The 20,395-nt window shown below is 45.7% G+C and overlaps 1 protein-coding gene across 1 annotated transcript; it reads left to right on the top strand.

Moving 5' to 3' along the window:
- Positions 1–16,247: 16,247 nt before the first annotated feature.
- Positions 16,248–20,332, top strand: LOC134492461 (uncharacterized). The gene is made up of 11 exons (XM_063296634.1): positions 16,248–16,561; positions 16,698–16,845; positions 17,593–17,756; positions 18,292–18,414; positions 18,535–18,652; positions 18,993–19,076; positions 19,256–19,432; positions 19,560–19,703; positions 19,815–19,934; positions 20,042–20,150; positions 20,229–20,332. The coding sequence occupies exons 1-11, from the start codon at positions 16,422–16,424 to the stop codon at positions 20,330–20,332; spliced, it is 1,431 nt and encodes a 476-aa protein (XP_063152704.1). The 5' UTR covers positions 16,248–16,421.
- The last annotated feature ends 63 nt before the right edge of the window (positions 20,333–20,395 follow it).

The raw sequence follows: 20,395 nt of genomic DNA, 5'->3' as shown, positions 1-20,395 counted from the left end.
AATTATTATAATTGTTTTTAAGTATGATGGAATGGTTTAGAAAAACATTAAAAGTTCTCAAGTGAATAGACAGGGCAGAATTTCAATTAAAGAATCAATGCACGAACAATCTGCTGTTGGCTATGTTTTGGAGCTGACCACCTCACAGAGTGCATGTCTTGCATGTGGAAAATTCCTGTTGACAAATCTGGGCATCTCCATTTTAAAAAAAGGATCTCTGGTGCAGTGCTAGGGAAGTTTTTCATAGTAAAGTTCTGTCAGACAGCAAAAAATGCATCTTGAAATCCAATGCATCTGAAAGGTATCAGGGCAGAATGCCTGTAATGACCACCCCATTCCAAATGTGGATATTGTGCAGGATTTCAATCATTTATTTTTATTTTACTTCATTTTTATTTTGGAATGAGTGAGAGATTGATAGCACTTAACTCGGAAAGGTTACTCAGCTCTGATGCGATGCAAATAGACGATTAGGAAAAGGTAGATCATGGTTTAAAAATTACCTTGCAACATCTTGTCTTTGACTTTGCTAATCAATGCTGCATCAGCCACACTTCAGTTGGAAGAAGGACATAGAAAATACTGGGCTGTGATCATCTGACAATGACTTCAAAGACTGTATACTCTTACACTTTGCTATTCTGCAATTATTAAAAGTGGAATTAAAATGGATGTTCCCTAAAAGATTGATAATGTATACTTTATAAATCTTTCTAGAACTGTTTACTGAAAGACACAGGAGTCTTCAAAGCGTTGGTGGTGTTTTGCATATTCCTGTTTCCTCCCTGCCCCCACCACCCCAAGATGCCAAACATCCAAACTGAAGATACCTAAGAGGAGAGGTGTAACGATTGCCTATCCTAATGGACTCAGACTCACAAGCAGGGGCTTAAGAATATCTGGTTTATTAAAGAATAGCATGCATTTACAGAGAAAGCTGAGAATGAGCAAAAGCGCGCCAAATACAAACTAAAAACCCTCGGTGCAAACGTAATCCCTCCCCTCGCCCAGCTGTCTCAAATTCCCCACCCCAGGCGCTGGTAACGGGTTCTGCTGATCTCCTGGGAAGAAAACCTTGAACGCACTGGATAACCCAAACACATTCCATTCCCCTGAATACAGATAACAACCCCAGCAGAAGGAGTCCGCACAGCCCCTCCCAGACAGAACACGCACCAGCAATTGACATGCGAAACGTTACGATGTACAATGCACATTGGAACGGTGAACATGACATACCGCCCCCCCAAAACAAAGCGGAAATACCAAGGAGCAGGTTTCAAAGGATAAGCTAAATGAAAGCGCCTAACCAAAACAGGAGCGTTAACATTGCGAGCCGACACCCATTCAGGGTGCGCGAAGTGCTTCCAGCGGATAAGGTACTGCAGTGTGCCACGAAGCCTGCGGGAATCCAGGACATCCTTCACTTCAAAATGTTGCTGCCCGTCAATCATGATTGGGGCGGGGGGGGGGGGGAGGCGACAGTGACAAATCGAGAGAAGGGCTACCACAAGTAATGCCCAGCCAAACTGCATGTAAATTCCATGCAGCTGCCCACCAGGGGCTTGTCAGAAGAGCAAGGTTGCCGCACATGATAGATGGGTTCTTAGATGGACCATTAAGTCGTTCCCTTCTCATTTCAATAGGCCATGAATTTTTCAACTGCCCTGTCCCTAAGCAGGCTGTTGGTGCCCTTTATTGCAGAAATCTTTCTGGTGAGTTTTTTTTTGGGGGGGGGGGTTGTTACTGGTAAAACCTCAAGAGCACAAAAGCTCCTGCATGGCAATGCATTTTGCATCTTTCAAATGTCACAAAGATCCTGATGGGACCACTGGCTTTGTTCATCTCCAGCATCTCAGATTCCTTTGTGGAATACTTGCATTACTGTCCCCTTAGCATCTTTCCCCTCCCTTTTCCAAACAGGAATACCAGTCAGTGGGTAGGTTTTGGAATCTGAAATACACAATTGTGTCCTAAAGGTCTACATCATTTTTCATTCCAATGCTTCTCTCTTGAGGGATGGCCCAAACAGTCCAAGAATCTATTTCTTCATCTGAAACCTTTGTCCTCTGCAGACAGCAATGCCCTTGATAAAATACCCAGTTTAGTTGGGCCATGCCAAACATGCACCTGTCATCTCAGTGGTGTATTTCAGTTATGATTAGGCTATAATTAACCCATGAGTTTCCCATACTTTTCTTGCATTTCCACGCTTCGTTCTTTGACTTTCCTTATGAGAGTGCCCTTATGAGACCGATTTAAGTATGCATAGATTGGCAGCTGGGGGTGGGGGACACAACCAGGCCATGCAAAACCATGGCATAACTAAAATTCATCCTAGGTTATTCAGCTACCTTCCAAATCTCTTTCTTTTTTTTTCCTGGGCAGGATCCTTCTCATTTGCTATTGCTTTTTGTTTGAGGCAACATCTAGTGGCATGAACTTTTTTGAGCTTGATGTTCTACTAGTAACTGAAAAGACTGCTTGAATAATCAACACTGTATCTGACCCTGGAAAAAGGCTAATAATGTTCTGTTGCCCCTTTATTGCTGCCCCTTGGTTTGCATTTTGCCTATGAATAAAATAGTTGCAGGGCATCTGAGAGGCCGGCTGTACAAGAGGAATGAAATAACACTGGTCAAAATCAGCTTGGGTAATATGAGTACAAACTTGAGAGTGACCTAGTGATATTTATTTTGACCAAATAATAATTCTCAAATCATTTTTTAAATCCACAATCATGATGCCACAGTGGTCTGTAACTAGAGCTAATGCATCTGAATAGCAAAATGTCACATTACCACTAGGTGGCAGGAACAAGAATTGTGTTTTTTATTGTTGCCATCTAGTGTTCATTCAGTTTTTTGCAGCTCAGATAAATATCCCCACCATAACAAAGGAAACCTTTGGGCCAAGTGGCTGGGGTTCATACAACCTGCTGAATCATAAAGCTGGGTTAACAATGACTGGGTTCATATAACGTATTCTCCCAAACATAATTTATATTATGGTGTAATGTAAAGGCTTAGTGCATAAAACATGCTAAGAGAATAGTGGGGTCCCTTCAGCATGACAAACCACAAATCACCCAACCCTGTTTGAATCTAGCCAAGCATGCTGCATCTTCTAAAAGCTCATACTGATGTGACAGATTGTTTTAGACCTTAGAAGTCACATCAGAAGATAGGATAAGGGTAGAAGTATATTTATATTAGAAAACAAAACAATTTTAAACACAAGGGTGGAGTTGTATCATTTTCCTGGATTAATTTGCTTGCAGGAGACGTATCTTTCCCTAACTGATAGTTGTTTGGCTCAAATAAGTATATAGGAAGCAATTTTTTTCCTCATGAGTTAGTCTGTTGGTTCACCTAGCTCATTATTACCTACACAGGCAGAAAGCATAAATCTGGAAATGCAGAGGGTGATTCTGTTTCTAGCTGGGGCCTGAACCCAGGTTCTATTACACTTAAATTGTTCCCAAATGCTTTCCAAAAATGTACTTCCTTCTTTGTGTATTTTATAACACAAACTTCTATTTGCACAGGAGCACTAGCGCTTGAAGAGGTTCACAGGAAGCTGTTAATATCTTGTAATATTTGTGGTGAGGCTGGGATGCCCACAAGGTATGGTTAAAAAAACAACAGCAAGATGGTGGCCATGACAGTGCAATTGAAGTTCCACATGTTTTTTAATAAGCAGCATACTGTTGTGAGTGCCATCTTGACATTTTTTTGACCTGCAGCCATCCTTATGTGTACAAAGCTAGAGGTTCAGAGTTTAAAATGGTTCCATGCAATGCTGTTTCCCCATCAGATTTTCTGAGGTGAGAGTTGGGGCTCCCTGAATCTTCAGATCTGATAAAGTGTTCTAGTCTCTTCTGAAAAACATGTGAGTTTTCCCTTAACTCCACACCAAAGAAAGAAACAAGCCTTACTGCATTCCTTAGGTCATAGAATAGGGAGAAGACACTTCTCATTGACTCATCAGTCTTACGGCTACCATATCTGAGCTACAAAAAAATCCAGATGACCAGTAGATGGCAGCAAAGTGATATAGAAAACATTTTAATGCCATCGAGTGGATGTCCAGATGTTTGCTGCCCAGTTCCAGTAACTCTAATCAATCTGCTAATTTATTTGTCAAGTTGAAATGCCTAGGTCAGATTAGGTTCTCATTAACTTTCTTTAATAATCAGGAACTAAAACTGAGAAACAATTGAGCTAAAAAATTAGTAAGCAATTCAATCTGCTTACTCATAGGTTGAACAGAGACCAAGAGTTTTCACAGTACATGTCTTAAACAGTTCATTAATGTAAAGATGCTAGTATCATACTAAACAACTGTTTCTGAATTACCACTACTTGCATGTTTCTGTTACCATCCACCATCACCACTGCATTTAATTTCTTTCTGATGTTACTGTTTACTATCTTTCCCACCTCCAAACTATGGAAGTATATATTTCTCACTTAAGATTAAGCTCCATCATCTATCATCTATCCGTTAAGTTGGAATCCACAACATCTTATCCCATAATAATTTATTAATCAAGTGTTGCAAGACAACTATTTTTGAGTTGGCAGAAATCTTGGGGGAATCATTGTAAGTCCTCAAATTTTTAGCAACATATTCTAGGGCAAAAAATATTGGAAAGCAACAAGCTGTTGATTCTCTTCTGAGCTTGTCTGAATACACAACTACAACTATACCTTGATTTCCTAGATGTTCAGGCGCCAGATATGGTAAAATAAAAAGGAAGGATGACTAATGTAACTCAACTGCATCCAGTGTATTTTTTTCAAGCAAACATAATCAGGCTGGAACATGTTTTTTCAAGCAACTGCATCAGGGTTAACCACAGTTTGTTATGACTATGGGCACTTGATAGTGATAAGTTATCTCAGAAGTGAGACGCCAAAACAGCGGCACTGACTATACCATTGATTTGTATATGATTGGAGTATGTTTCAGGGTTTTCTTTCTCTAAGAGTTCCTAGGTTGATCAATGGTATTGATGCCAACAGGAGGTTACAGTGTCAGTACTGGCTCTTATTTATTTATTTATTTAAATTTATTGGCCGCCCAGCCTCAGTGGACTTGAGTTAATTTGATGGTCTATGCACAAACCCACCTTTGTAGGTCATCAGGGCTTGGAACATAAACCCAAGCAGTTAATTTTCCATATCCTTGTCTCTTGAAAGGGAGAAGTTACCTCCTGATCTCTGAAAATGTGCAGATGTTGGTAATATTTAAAAGGGAGAAAGGAGTAACCTCTCTCACCAGGCTGCTCTTGGGCTAAAACAAGACACGCCTTTAGCTTTATTTCTAAATGCTGTCATTTTTGTTACACCCTATTAATTCCACGACAAAGGTGAGCAGTAGGGCTCAGCTAATAAATAACTAAACAGGTGAGTTTACATCCACATTTTCTGTTCCTGGACTCGTGAATATGTTCTAATGAAGACTGCAGGTAGGGAATGGAAGTGAATGCATTGCAGATGCATTCAGGATAGTCAATAGAAAACTTGTGGTCAATTGAATGAATACTAGAAATTGTTTAGGAGATGCTTCTGGATTTTACCCTCAGTGTATTTTTATACACTCCCAAATTCTCCAACGTAGAAGATCTCCATATTACTCAAAATATGGAGACCTGATATGGTAATTATTGAATTTATTTACAAATACAGACTTGGCATAGCATTGAGCCACAACTAATATTGCTCCTTCTATCAGATGTCCAGAGAAGCATCTGTGCCATGGTATTCTTGCAAAGAGCAACATAGCTTCCTGTGTCTCCCCCAGTCCATCCCCAAATGGCAGACTGATCCTTTTGCTTCCTATTTGCATGTCGACCAGCTTCTTTAGTACGTGCAGGTAACGATAAGTCTGTGTCCAGTACATTATTTAAGCTTTCTTGAGCTATTTTCCCTTCCATTCAGAACCACCTGACTAATTCAGGCCGACAGCAGCGCTTTCCTAGTCTATCCGCAACAAGGTCAGAATGGATCCTAAGAGGCCATTGAGACTTTACTGCCTCTACAGCCCCAACTTATAACTGTATTATATTATCATCTATCTCAAGTTTTTGGGACAAGGCAGGTAGTGAACACTAATAAGTTTCCCTTTATTGGATTTCATTTTGAAAACTGGCATTTGCATTGGCTTCAGGGAAGCTAATCTGATGGTGTCTGTCTGGATAAAGCTGTCTGATTTGCGATCATCCAGCAATTCTCCACTATCTTTGTTCTGAATTCTCCTGCTAACTTCAGCTCCCGGTTGCTCTTCACCATTAAAGATGCACCATGACCGCCTCTTCAAGTTAAGCTGCCTGCTGAAAAAGCATCCAAAGAATTCATCTTCCTCAGGCAAACCTTGGAGGATTTTTTTCCAAGTGCTGGTCCAGGCACAGTTGCGCCAACATTGAAAATTCAGAGGCGCTGACTGCATGTGAAAAGCGTTCGCCCAAGTGGAACATGTACATATGGTACACCCTGCACGGTTCTGGACTTTGCTAAGCACTGCACAGTAAAGAAAGAAAGAAAGAAAGAAAGAAAGTGTACATATAAATGTATTTTAAGGGAAATGTGCACAAAAGAAACCACATTAGGATAAGCAGGCGTAGAAATGCGTATAATAGAGGAAGACATTGAATCATCAAATTGGAAGGGGCTTGTACATGAAATGCACTGGGGAAAACTGGCAAACATGCATATAATTAGGACATGAATGAGCCAAGAGCTGGACTTCAAATTTTTGTGAGGATTGAAGACTCAGAAATGGGTAGAGGGAATGACTATATCGTTGCCATGCAGAGAGTGGTGGTGATAGTGCTAGTATTTTTTTGTTTTTAGTAATACACTGTAGTTTTTATGTATTCCCGTCTCAAAATGTCCATGTATAATTTTAGGGCTATCAGATGGGATTTAGGGGACCATAAGTTGCTCACCCTTGAATTGGGACACATGTGTATCGACATGTTTATATTAGAAGAACATGCAGCAAAAATGCATACAGGTGTTTCTGCAGACTCTCCATTGTTACTGAGTATGCTGAATTCATCCTACTGGCCACAGCTGAAGGTCATCAAACCCCCCCCCCCCCGTTTATTGCTGTAAAATCTTTGCCCAAAACTTTTTTTCTCCCACTATCTCAAATCTTCTCAGTATCTGCACAAAGGCACCAAAATGATAAGATGAAAATGTTCTGCTGAAATCATTGTAGCAGTACTTTCCTGCAAAAATGGCTACACCCCCCCCCCCGCCGCCAGTAATAGGAATGGGGGGGGGTGTCAACACTGTGTGCAAAATAAATATATAACCTCCCCAGCTGGATGAACTGGTGGTAGGGGAGAGGGAGAGGTCACACACAGAGTAGTGGTATTGCACAATATTGCTCTCTGCTAATCCTTATAGAATAAAGCAAATTGTGCAAAATAACAAGAAAGTGAGGATTGTGTAAGACAGACATGTGACATCTTTTTTATACCCAGCACTAACTAATCAGAGATCAGAAGCAGCTGAGTACAGGACCAAGAGTTGGGTCAGTTCCAATGTGAGAAAAGCTCTATTTCTAAATGATTTGGGTTATAACCAACTTACCTTCATGCCACTGGAACAGCTTTTATTTGCAGTGTGAAATAGATGCAACCCGTCATAACTTTGTACAAATGCTTGCTGAGGTGCATACATTTCAGGCTGGTCCAGCTGATGAATAAGAATTCCAGTTTTTTTTTTTCCTCCTCTTCCCTCCTCATCCCATTTTCCTTTTATGTCCAAATCATTTAGTTTGTAAGTCTATGGCCAGGGGAAGAATAGCTTTTCTTGATGATATTTTAGGAACTGGTTAAAATTCTGTCCAAAAATGTCATGACAAAGCATTTATAGGAGAATCACTTAGTGACATATTATATTTGCTAATTAGAGTACAATGTAATCTGTTGAGACAGAGGTTTTCAAGGGGAATGGGGTAGTCTGCTCTTGAATGGTGATATAGCCACTGTCAAGAATCTTACCCCAAGTTTTATTAGGAGTGGCATCCCCAGTTTATCCTATAATTTTGCTAGAAGAACCAATAAATCACAGGTCCTGTAGAGTTACAAAGAAAAAAGGCATTTTATATTTTCTCTTATTGATCCAAAAAGAAACTTCTCACTGTTGGTTTTTCTCTCTGAGAAAACTATTAGCTTTTCAGGCTTAGGCAAAATTCTTCAGGCTGTTGGAGGCTTCTGACTCTTACACATCAGCTACAAAATGTTAGGGTGGGGAGTCAGGTTATGAACGCCATCCTTATTTACATGAGAGCCCAAGCTGAATTTGTACCTCAGTGCCAAAGAAAATAACAATTGGCTGTAAAAATGCAGTCACAGAAGAAACTCCCCTAAAGAGGATCTGGCTTGAAAATGTGCAATCATATCATCTTTGAGTTAGAGGAAGAGAAAGAAAACGTTGGTGGGCCTCTCATGCATTCAGCTCCATAAATAGCATGGCTGAAAGCCAGCAGAAATGTGTAGGATTCCTTGGCTTACACAAAATGCAACTTTGGGGAAGAAAGAACCAGGAAGCAGGTGGGCAACAGTATGTCAGATGGAGCTGAGGTTGCAGAGGCTTTGCCCACAAACTCACCGATTCACTGCCGTGTGAGCAGAGACACTGATTCTTGGCTCCTTTCTCTCCCTTTGCTGGTGAACTGCAGTAGATCCTTTGGAAGAGCTTCTCCTTTTGGACACATCTGAATCACTCAATCAGAAAACTGTTTATGAAAAGCAGGTACATTTTTATGTGGTCCAGAATTAGAACTAAGGCAAAATTATTTACTGTTGCCTAAGAATAGGCTTTGCAGGTTTGAAAAACGTAATTCATTTTCTGGCAGTGCCTTAAAAATAGCTATAATTGGTCTTTCTTTCTCAGCTTTAATTGATTTCAGTAATTTTAGTACCCAGCCCAATCTGATTGACTATGTAATGTCATGACATCAATCCTTCCACTGTGTGATCCTATCCTGTAACTAATACCAGAAGGACTGTCCTTATTCTCCATTGACTTCACATGGAAACCATATCTGCTTGACTAGAGTATTGTGATGTCATTTTGTTTGCTATAATATTATCAGTTGGGTAGAGTTGCCCATATACCATAGGAGGAAGGGAGAAGCAGTAATCCAGAGGGGTAAAAAGGCACTGAAGCAGCCATAAATATGGAAGACTCCCCCAATATGAACAGCCTCCCCCAATCTCTTACCCTCCAGTTCTGTTAGAACTACAAGTCTGGGAACTGACATTTGGAGTACTCCAAATTGGGAAAGGTTGTGATAAAATAATAGAATAATACTGCTAGGTGGATTTGGGGCAGTCAATTTCCTTTAATAGTCTGCTCTAGAGCATCAGCTTTCTGTTCAGGTAAATTTTTGTTCTGATTTTTAAATTGAAAATCCACAAGAAAATTTGTGAGATTGAATCTGGGGATGAGTGGAGCTTGAATTATTAATTTCCCATTTTAACAAGATGGCTCAATTTCTCTCTCTCTCTCTCTTTCATGTTAAAAAGCCTAGTGAGGAGCTCTTTGAAAAATAAGCCCATTTCCTTGGACTTCCTGAACTGACCATGTAAAGTTGTATGATCACAAGGCAAATCACAGAAGAACCAGAAAGAAGCTTTTACTCTTCAAAGAGCTAGCTGCTCCTGGATTTCTTTTTTAAAACGTTTGTTAAGAGACTCTCTGTCATCTGTAAAATAACCTCCTCCTCCTCCTCCTCCGTGGAATCTTTCCAGGATAGGATAAATACTATCTGATTTTTATTCTGGCTAGCATTCACCCTACTGTGAATCAGTTATAAATCCTCTGCAGCGAAATTGCTAAAGTTGTTCCCAACAGGATCTGTGGTAGAATTCTTTTTAAGCCCTTCTAAAAGAATAGGAAAGAAAAGCCAAAGTTTTTTTTTTCTTTTTTAAAGAAACAATTTCCCCTTCCAGAACATACTTCGCCTTTCCAACTTGATTTTTACTCTCCAAATCCAAAGAGGAGAATATGTTCTGTAGCTTTATTGGCATTAGATTTTAAATTTTTAACCAATATGCACATGTGCATACTAGAATGTGAATGCTATAAAAGACACACACACACACACAAATAAAGTTCCCAGCTGTGCTACAGGTTGCTGATTTGTGAATACTCAGAGGATGTTATGCAGGTCAAGGACGTGTTGAATGCGATGCTGTATTTCATAGTAACATCAATTCTATAACACACCTTTCAATTCTCTTTAAGAAACTGCTGTTCTGCCACTGACTGAGGCTTCTGAACTTGCAGTTCCCTTATGGACCTCAGCTACTCAGTCCTATTTATCTGTTGGATCACATACAGATGTGACAGCGAAGGCATGCAGGAAAGAAGGGTGAAACATTCTACTTTGCCAGTGGTAATTGGGATCTCAGTCACTGAGACATGCTTCTGAATGGACATGCTTAGAACTGTGCTGTCAAGCTAAAATATACTGTATGACAGAAGACAATTCATTGAAGTCAACTGGTTTTATTTTGGAGTAGACTATAGGGCTGCACTGTAGGACCTCTTGCTGTATTTCAGAGTGAAGGGAGGAGAGACATTCAGTTGCGTTTTCTGTATGAGTGTTGCAGTTTCATTAAGATGTAAAAGATACCCCATAATATTGGGATCTATCAGGAAACTTCTTGGCAAATAAGGTGCTGCTTGCCCAGTCTGAACCTCTAGGGAGGGCCTATTGAGGGTCCCACCCCCACGAGAGGTACACGGGGTGTGGGAGAGATAGGAGGTCTTTTCTGTAATAGACCCCCAACTTTCGAATATGCTCCTCCAGAGGTACGTTTGGCCCCAATCCTCCCTGAATTCCTCAAGGCTGCAAAGGCCATCCTGACCCACTATGATTGTGGGTAACCATCAATTCATTGCACTTATTGGAGTAGTAATGGGGTTTGTAATATGGGGATGCTTGTTGTTCTTCCTTGTTGGGCATTGCTTAGAATCTCATAATTAGGGTGGAATCCATATAGTTTAAATAGGTTTGTTTGTTTGTTTAAAAGATTTGTATGGCTGCCTATCTTAAAACACAACTCTGGGAAGCTCACAACAATAATAAAACCCAGAATCATAACAAAAAAAACCCCATTAAACATAAAACCATAAACCAAGACAAAACCCACTGCCTCAATCATCCCCTTGGATGATGACCAGTTCCAGACATCCTCACTCTACTCCAGTGCCTGGGTAAAAAGCCAGGTCTTGGTGGCCTTCTGAAAGGCTAAAAGGGATCACTGGTGGGAAGGTGTTCCATAAGGAAGGGGCAGCCGTGGAAAAGGCACACTTCGGAGGTCCCACTAGATGGCAAGATTTCAGGGAACGGACCTGGAGCATGCCTACCCTATTTGATCTGGTAGGATGGACAGATACTCTCAGGAGAGGCAGTCCCACAATAGTTGAATAGTAACTCTGACAAAGACATGCAATCACATGGAAATGACAAGCTAGGTGACTTCCGGTGGGGACATGGTGGACTGAACAGTTGTGCCCGTGGGCTCAGAGGACAGAACCGATAATGTGGCAGTTTTTTCGGGCTCAGGCAGGTTTTTGATTACAGGTATTGTTACCTGGAATTGTTAGGCTTCAATATTAGCTTTTAAGGAAAGGTGATATTGGCATTTCTAACATGGCAGTCTAAGGCCTCTTTTCTAACTTTAGGAAAACATGTTTTTCTTCTGGGCCAAGGTTATTTCTTCTGGTATGTGATAACTTGCCTTTTCAGCAACTAAACAATAAGAAGTGTATTCTGAAAGTCCTTGAATACACTTGCAAGTTTTAAAAGATTTTAAAACAAACCCCGCTGGGAAAGGGATTGATGTAACTTGTAAATTTGCCATTTGTGGAATGTTATCTAGAATCAATGTTTTCTATTGTTCAATTGTCACATCAATGCCTCTTATTGTTTGATTACTTGCTTTCTGAAGTGTCACATATACTGAATGTATGTATCATTTGTTTCTGTACCCTATAAAAGATTTTGATCCCCCTTAATAAAGGCTTTTTGCTTTTGCCTGAAATACTTTGTGATTCATGTTTTCGGGTAGGCAGAAAGCCACCTTTGCAAAGGTTGTTTCTCTTCCAAATTCAGGGAATAGGTCTTCAGCTCCATGCCACTCAGGCTGCCTGAGTTTTAAGGCAACAGTATCTTTCTGAAAAGGAGGCAGATGGGGCCTTAATTTGGGTTTGAAACAGCCTTGGATCCATCTGAGAGTTGCTAATTCTATGGGCATAAGGACAAAAAGATTCCCTCGCCCAGAATATTGAAGGGCATTTCCCCATCTCACGGTCCTCACTTCCCATTGTTACCTGGAATCTCCCATCTCCTCTGCAGCCCTCACCAGCCATTGCTCTGTATCTATGACGAGTGACTAGTGGCCTTCTTGGGCTTCCTACATGACCAGCAGCACCTCCAGGCTGGCTGGCACAGAGGGAAGGTGGCTTTGAATGACATTGGAGAGGATGCCCTGCCCCTGTTGTATGCCCCCCAAACTCTGTCACCATGTTCAGACCCCAGGCCCCCACACCAGAAGAAAGAAGGGAATTCTCCTCTGAGCAGACAGGACTCAGACCCCGCTAAGTGGAGGGTGGGAGATACCAGGCTGTGCTGGCCTAAAGGAGAAAGGAAAGTCAGATTGCCCGAGAGGCCCCACAGAGAAGCAAGTCAGCCTCTCTGGCCCCTCTCTGTGCTTTGTGCCACGTGTGATTGTGTTTTTGCACTGCTCACGAACAGACAGCTTCCCACACAGAAGGCAGAGGCCAAAGGCCACCAAGAGAGTCGGCCACTGGGCTGCCCAGCCACTCCTGGCCCCGAGAGAGCTGCCATCCTTGTGGAGGTTCAAAAAGTGGCTGTGGGGCTGTTTCCCCAGTAGCTCAGGGAACGATCTTCCAAGCCTGCCTATAGGTCCACCATCATTGTGTAGGTTCAAAAGTGGCCCTTGGGGCTGTTTCCCCGGTTGCCGAGGGAACGAGCTTCTGAGCCTGCCTATAGGTCTGCCATCGTTGTGTAGGTTCAAAAGTGGCCGTTGGGGCTGTTTCCCCAGTTGCTGAGGAAACAAGGTTCCGAGCCTGCCAATAGGTCTGCCATCGTTGTGTAGGTTCAAAAGTGGCCGTTGGGGCTGTTTCCCCAGTTGCTGAGGAAACAAGGTTCCGAGCCTGCCAATAGGTCCGCCATCGTTGTGTAGGTTCAAAAGTGCCCGTTGGGGCTGTTTCCCCGGTTGCTGAGGGAACGAGCTTCCGAGCCTGCCTATAGGTCCGCCATCGTTGTGTAGGTTCAAAAGTGGCCATTGGGGCCGTTGGTTGCCAAGGGAACGAGGTTCCGAGCCCACCTATAAAGCCACCAGCCGATGCCCAGGCAGCTCACTCCCTTTCTGGACTCGCCCGCTGGCTGGCCGACACTCCCCTGAGTCTCTCCTGCTGGTGCCCTCTCCTCGTGCCATCCAGCCCCTACTATGGCACTACGACGGCTGTTCAGAGTAAGCCAGACCCCCCCAGCTGCCAAGAAACCATGAAGGGGGGAGAAAGTCAGGGCCCCCGACTCTCTCTCCCTGGCTCAGGCCTCTTTCTCTGCTCCCCTCTGCTCACAGAATGTCTTGAGAAGGTGTCCATTTTGTTGCTACGTGGACAACAGAGTAGAAGACCTTCCTGTGCCCCTTGCCAGGTACCAAGGCCTTCTCCCAAACCTGGGCTGGGCTCGGCGGGGCCCCATTGACAGGCCGCATGAGTCTGCAGGAGCACCCAGCCCCCCCAGGCTGCTTCCTGTCCACAAGGGGCTTGCAGGGGAACGAAAGGCCGACTGACTGACCGGCCGGTCTGGGAAAGGGGAGGCGGAGCTGGCTGGATGTTCTTCCACGCCTCACCTCCTTCCTCCGGTCAGGACCCGAGAGGCACAGGAAGGAGTCGAGGAGCAGGAGCAGGACAACTCTCGTGATGGGGACAGCTCTGCCACCTCAGGGGTAAGGAAGGTCTGGCAACGAGGCCAACTCTCTTGCTCCATCTTCTCAGGCTAAATACCATATATTATTTCAGTACAATAACATTTCTATGATAAACTGAAATTCTTAATCTTCTGGGATTTGGATGCCTTAGAATAATGTATATCGATAAGTGAATACTCTATCAATATTAATTGTAATTTTGGATATTAATATTACAAGCATTAGTTATTTAACCCTTTCTTCAAAATTAAATATAACATTAGGAATGAATGAGAAAATAAAGGAAGAGCATAAGTCAAGATATTTGTTTTCTGATAAGGGCTTGGAACTTAAGCTGAATTAAAGTCTCCACATTGTTAATTGGTGTATGTGTATGTTTGTATGTATATATGTATGAGTATGTATATATGTGTTTTTATACATGTTGACAAAGGAAAATAAGTGAACCAAATGAAACAAATCTAGCAAATTTGACGTACTAAAAAAATAAAAGAAGAAAGTCAAAAAGAAGAGTAAAAAATTGAAAAAAGGAAAAGAAAAAAGAACAGTTGGGTTTCTGACCTGCCCCCTTTTACACATCTGCTGGTTTGCAATACGCACAAGGGTTTATGGCCCCTTAAAAACCAATCTGTAGATGATTATATATCCTCTTGACCTTCAGGCTTCCAAAGGCTCTCTTCCTGTCGGCACTGGGACCGAACCTTGCGCCCAAGGCTTTAGCCATCCTGTTGGGATGCAGAGGGCTTTGGATTTATGTCTTAATAGGAACAAATGCCATTTGCAGGATTCGATGGAAGCCCAGGGGGGCTCCTTAGACCAGAGCTTTGAAGACGCGGAGTCCATTCCGGATTCGGCAAGGTACTGCTCTCAGCTGAGGGATTCTGAAGCCCCCAAGAAGACGGCTGCAGTACCGTCCCCAAGAAAAAAAGCTATGAGAAACATCTGCTGAGGGGAGGGATAGACTTCTATGGGATGTTTGCTCAACCCCCTGGCCAGGAAGCTTTCTCTTCTCTCCTTAATCAATGGGATGAAGGGCCATTTGGGGCCAAGGGGGAATTAGACAATGAAGGCACCTGCCCATTGCTAGTTTTGATCTTGGCCCTTCAATCTCTCCCCAGGGATGAGGACCTGGAGAAGAAGAGGCAGGGGACCTACACAGTTGAGGAGCTCTCCAGCAGCATCTCCTCCAGTGCATGGGTAAAGAAGGGCAAACTGTTTTCTGCTGGGGAGGCCCATGGGGAGGGGGGGCCATCAATTCACTTCTCCCAGCCTGAGGGTACCATGCAGGGCTGCTGTGGGGAGCTGGGGTGAGAGAAAGCCTGACCCTTGGGGCAACTTACACAGGCTGGAAATGGGTACCCAAGCTCATGCAATTAGCTCATTCTCTGCAAAGCAGCAGGGACGGGCCCTTTGCGGCTGACTGGTGGCCTAAATGGGTGTGGCCCCCTGCCCACGCCTTTTCTGCTTCATCCTCTCCAGCTCCCCGCTGCTTCTAGACAGGGCTTTAACAGGTGAAGTGTAGCAAGCCTACTTTTCTGGGGGAGGGCAGGGCAGGGCGGGGGATTCCTCCAACTTGGGAGATGTGTCATGCAAGAGAAGCACCGTCCTGGTCAGGCATCCTGCATTGGATAGGCCTTCTCTTTATTCTGGAGCCCACAAGTTCCATGGAATTACCAATTCTGGGTCACTGTTCCCTTTGTGGACACAGAGGAGTCATTGTCATTCACAGGATTCCCCCGAAGAAGCCCAAGATACCCTGGACGATGTCAGCAGCCTGCAGGACGAGACCTGGGACCCCAGTCTCAGTTCAAACAGGTGCCCTATTTTCACCTCTACAGCCGCTGAGGGACTGCCACCCCTTCCCCACAACACACGGCTGAAAAGCATGAGGTCTTCTCCGCTTGTTTATTTAATCTATTTGGTGGAAGCCTTGCAAGATGGTGGCTATTGCGGATAGAAATGTTTCTCTCTTCTCTTCTCACAGTGGAGCGAAGGACCTACGGCGATGCTGGTGCGCTGTGGGTGTGAGGCAAAATGCCACCCGACCAGTTGATGGTGGAGGGACCTCTCCAGGGAACAGAGGGGCCCTTGGTTGGATCCTGCACGGTTCTATCAAAGCTCTACTTCTCTGTCCTGCTTCAGAACCTCAGTTATGACTCCTTTTCCACAAACTGACCCCTAATCTAGATCTAATCATCCTGTATTTCTCCTCTCAACAGCACATCCCCGGAAGAAGAGGGGAATACAACAGGGACCCAGACGCAGTCAACATCTCTGCAAGAATGTCGAGTAAGGCTTGACACCCAGGGTTAAACTGAAGGCTTCCCCAGAAAAGGACCTATTCCTGCAACCTCCAATTCCTTCAGCTCTCACCTGGAGGAATCGACCTTTCACCATCCCCTTCCGTTTCTTCTTTCTTTCTCTCTTGTGTATGCAGGAAGTCCTGGATAAGATCTGCCGCCTGGCCTCTCCTCCCTCCCTCGGAGCAAGCCAGGTTGTGCACCGCCTACAAGTTGTGGCCCGGAAGAACTTGGAAATGGTCACGTACCGCCTGTTAGAGCTCCCATGGAGGTAGGCAGGGCTGTGGGTTCTTCCTCCCTTGAGTTCCAGGGAAGTCTGGCATCAGGCCGACCATTCCATATTTCTTCTAGTGGACCTGAGACAGGCAGAGGGCTCTGACTTGGTCTCCTCTCGATTTTCTTCCCAGCACCTGCGGCGAGCTGCTCTGGGACATCATCACCTCGCCGTACTGCAGCGGGGATGCGGTCCTGTTCCTGCTCCTGGCCAAGGAGAAGGAGGGCCCTTGGCCTCCTCAAGGAGAGGAACAGACCACCCATCCTCTTCCCGCAGCTACGGTAAGGGGTAGAGCTCAGAAGGAGGTGATCCTCTTGTACGCCAAGACTTCAGCCTCTCCCTCTGGGAGATGCCATTGTGACTTCTGTGTCTATGGGCTCCCCATGGGCAAACAGGAAGGCATTTCTTGAATTCTGCTGAGAAGGAGTTTGGGAAGGAAGCGGGGGAGAGAGGGAGGAAGGAAGGTCCTTTGGGTGGTGAGGGTTGGCAGAGAGAGCGATTCTACCAAGAGGTAGGGTGGGCTCTGTTAGCCAACTTGCCTAAGGAGCTCTGTGGGTGAGTGTCAGGGCCAGCCTCGTTCCGAATAAGACACGGACTCACTTAATAGGGATTAAGGATTTCCAGTTTATTGAAACGGATCTGACAGAGAGAAAAACGGGAATGGGGGTGCGGTGGTGAGGTGTCCTGTTTATACCCCTCTTGCGGGGTCCCGTGCTTCTCCACCCTCCATTGTCCCCATTCCCCTTGATGGGTTTCTTGATGGCTGTGTGGGTGTTTTCCCGGTTGCTGTCCTTGTCCTCTTGGTTCAGGTGTGTCCTCCAGGGCACCAGGTGCGGGCTATTGCTGCTTATCTGAAGTCCTTCATCTGTATATGAGTCCATGGGTGTGGGTGCTTTGGGTGCTTGGTTGAAGCGTTGATTTGATTATCTGCTTCCTTTCTTTCTTAATGATCATGCTCCACGTTGTGAGGCTCTTTGTGCCTTGCAACGGGGTCATGACAGTGAGGCAGACTCTCCTTCCCTCCTCAGGCCAGAGCGATGAGGCTCATCAGGAGGATCGTCCGGTCCGAGGAGTGCCCCGTGATGCTGGAGGCTTGGTTCCCCGAAGTTCTGCTCTGCCTGGTGGATACCATCATCACAGGCACCAGGCAGCAGAATACATCAGGCCAAGGAGGGGACCATCTGCCTCTGGAGTAAGCAGTGGCACTGGGAAGGAGAAGCCTCCTCTTTTTCTTTTTGCACGTCCAAGCAGCATTTCTGATTTAGCAATGCCCCTCTGGCCCTGCAAGTCCTCCCCTTAGATAGGCCAGGTGTTATATAGTCCCCAGGAAAAAAAGCTCTCAAACACGCAGTGCTCCCAGCTTGGGCGCCTTGCTTTTCTCATGAGGTCTGTCCCAAAGCTTTAAGGAAAAGAAAGAAAATGGAATCTGGCATCCATGATGTTTCCAGAACACCCTTGGGGTGGGGTGGGGTGGGGTGGGGTGGGGTGGAGGGACATACTCACACAGATGCAGCAACTCCCATTTGGTGGTGAACAGCTGCAAGGGAGAAGAAAGGCCCCTCTGGAGCTCCCTCCCTCTTTGCTCTTCTCGTGGGTGGTGTTAGCAGGGAAAGGAGGGAAAGAACGTGCAGAGGGATGTTTCCCTGTGGGCGTCGCCCAAAGGGTTTCTTCTGCCCCTCAGACTATGGGTTGGTGCCTTGGTGACTCTGGCCTTCTTTTCCCTGCAGGGAGACGGTTGACACCATCCAGGTGCTGCTAGCCAGGGTGGCACACCTGACCCTGGAAGAGAGCTGCAGGGAGATGTTGTGCCGCCCCAGCTGCTGCCTCCAGGGCGTGGCCATGTTGGTGACGTAAGTCAGAGGGCAAAGGGCAGCTTTTCTCTCCACAGAGAACCTTTCTTCTGCTCTTCTAGCCCAGCATGGCCTGTCCGTCTGATGTCTTTTTCTCAAAAGAGCCTTGGTGTGTTGCAGGGCCCTCACGGAGACCTCCCCCTCTGCCACGTGCAGCCTCCAGAGACATCTGAGTTCTGTCCTGGAGAAGGAAGAGGCAAAGGAGCATTCAGCTGCAGTGGTGGCCTTCTTTGTTGAGGTGGGAAAATCCCCCCCACCCACACCCACCCCGTCATAGGATTCTGAGCCAGGGAGCCAATGGGACCTGGGCGAGCAGGGTGATGTGGAGGAGAAAATGGGAGTTGCCCCAGACCACCTTTAGGTCCCGTTGGGAGCAATCAAGCTCCAAAAGCCATTTCTCTTGCTTTCCCTGCAGCTAAGGGAGAGCCTAGAGGCATGTTCCTGCTTCCCCAAAGAACGAGGGTGAAGCATCTTCCCTGGGGGTCTTTTGGGCACCTTCTCCCCAGTGCAGCTGGCTCACTCCTTCTCTTTCCTCCTCCGGCCACTGACGGGCCTTCGACTGCTCTGCTCTCTTTCAGCTGCTGGCTAATTACAAGAGCCAAGCCCCCATGGAGAAGACCTGGAAACTGCTAATGGCTTGGATGGAACACCGCAGCCAGACTGTTCACCAACTGAGCAGGAAGGGTCTTCTCCATCTCTGCAAGAACTACAAGGTGGTAAGTGGCCCTCGCCCACAGGGGATAGACAAATACCGAGCTCCTCCGCTTTGGTAGAGAAGATTAGGCTTGTCCTCTCTCCTTCATTGGAGGAGAGTTTTTCAGATCTCCCATTTTCTCTGCAGATGATGAGCCCCGAGGAGCTCTGCCATGCCATCCTCGGTGGGCTCAGCAGTGACAGCTCCACCATCACCTTGGAGTTCTTGGGCTTGGCGGAGCAGCTCGGCCTCCAGACAGAAGGGGAAGTCTGGACACCCCTGAATGCCTCCTTGGCTGCCCAGTACCACTCACTCTTCCACCACGTGAGTCCTCAGCTCCTCCTTGCTTGGAAGAGGAGGAAAAGGTCAATGGGAACCTTAACTGTGAAGCCACACGGGACCCATTTCTTGCAGGGCAAGGGAAAAAAACCTTTTCCTTGGTCCTTCATAGGAGGCGGTAACCATCCGAAGGGCAGCCTTGAAACACATCTGGCCTCTTCTGCAGCACCGGAAAGATCTTGAGGGGATAGCAGCCATCCACACCCTCATTGCGGTGCTGATGCACGTGGAGGATGTTGAGGAGGAGGTGGCGAAGGTGAGGGCCTGGCTTGCCTGGGAAAAGAGGGTGGCGGCTTGGCTAGCCAACTCACTCAAGGAGAGCAGTAGAGGAATGGCCCCAGCTTTTTTCTCTCCTCTTTTTCTGAAGGCAGCAAAGCTTACCCTGCGGCACCTGGCACAGGCCCTCCATTGGCACCTTGGGGGCACCCTCCTGGCGGGGGGGACTTACAGCCTGCAGGAGCTACTTCATAAGATCACCAAGCGCCTGGTAAGAGCCCTTGTCTGGCTCCCATTCCCCTCTAGAGGTGAGAGGCATGGGTGGGGCACGCAGCACTTGGGAATCTCCCACTTCTGCCTTTCTGCCTCATCTCCTAGATTCGGTTCCCCATCCCGGAGTCGCAGTTGGAGATGGAAGTGTTTACCTGCCTTTGGTACTTCAAGAGCAAGCAGGCTTCAGTGAGGAGAATGGCTGCGATGTTCATTGGTAACGAAAAGAGAAGGCTCTTTGTGGGCAATCAGGCGGGAGGTCTCATCCCCCAGGTTCAGGGTTTCTTCTGCCCAGGGATAGCCACGTTCCAGCCAGAAAGGCACGGCCCCCTGCAGCCTTTCATGGAGTCACTCGCCTGTTTGGGCCATGGACCTTCCTTTAGCCCAGGCCAGGCGTGAGCCTGTAGTCCACTTGCTGAGTTTCTCGTTATCCCCAGGATGAAAGGTGCAGGGAATTCTGGA

The sequence above is a fragment of the Candoia aspera genome, chromosome 2 (genome assembly GCF_035149785.1).
Source record: "Candoia aspera isolate rCanAsp1 chromosome 2, rCanAsp1.hap2, whole genome shotgun sequence".
Classification (NCBI taxonomy): Eukaryota; Metazoa; Chordata; class Lepidosauria; order Squamata; family Boidae; genus Candoia; species Candoia aspera.
Note: the sequence above shows the minus strand (reverse complement) of the source record. Positions and strands in the feature narration are given on the sequence as shown.

Coding starts and splice junctions, on each gene's coding strand:
- LOC134492461 (XM_063296634.1), top strand. CDS start 16,422: ATGCAGGAAGTCCTGGATAAGATCTGCCGCCTGGCCTCTCCTCCCTCC. Junction 16,562..16,697: donor CTGTTAGAGCTCCCATGGAG/GTAGGCAGGGCT, acceptor TTTTCTTCCCAG/CACCTGCGGCGAGCTGCTCT. Junction 16,846..17,592: donor ATCCTCTTCCCGCAGCTACG/GTAAGGGGTAGA, acceptor TTCCCTCCTCAG/GCCAGAGCGATGAGGCTCAT.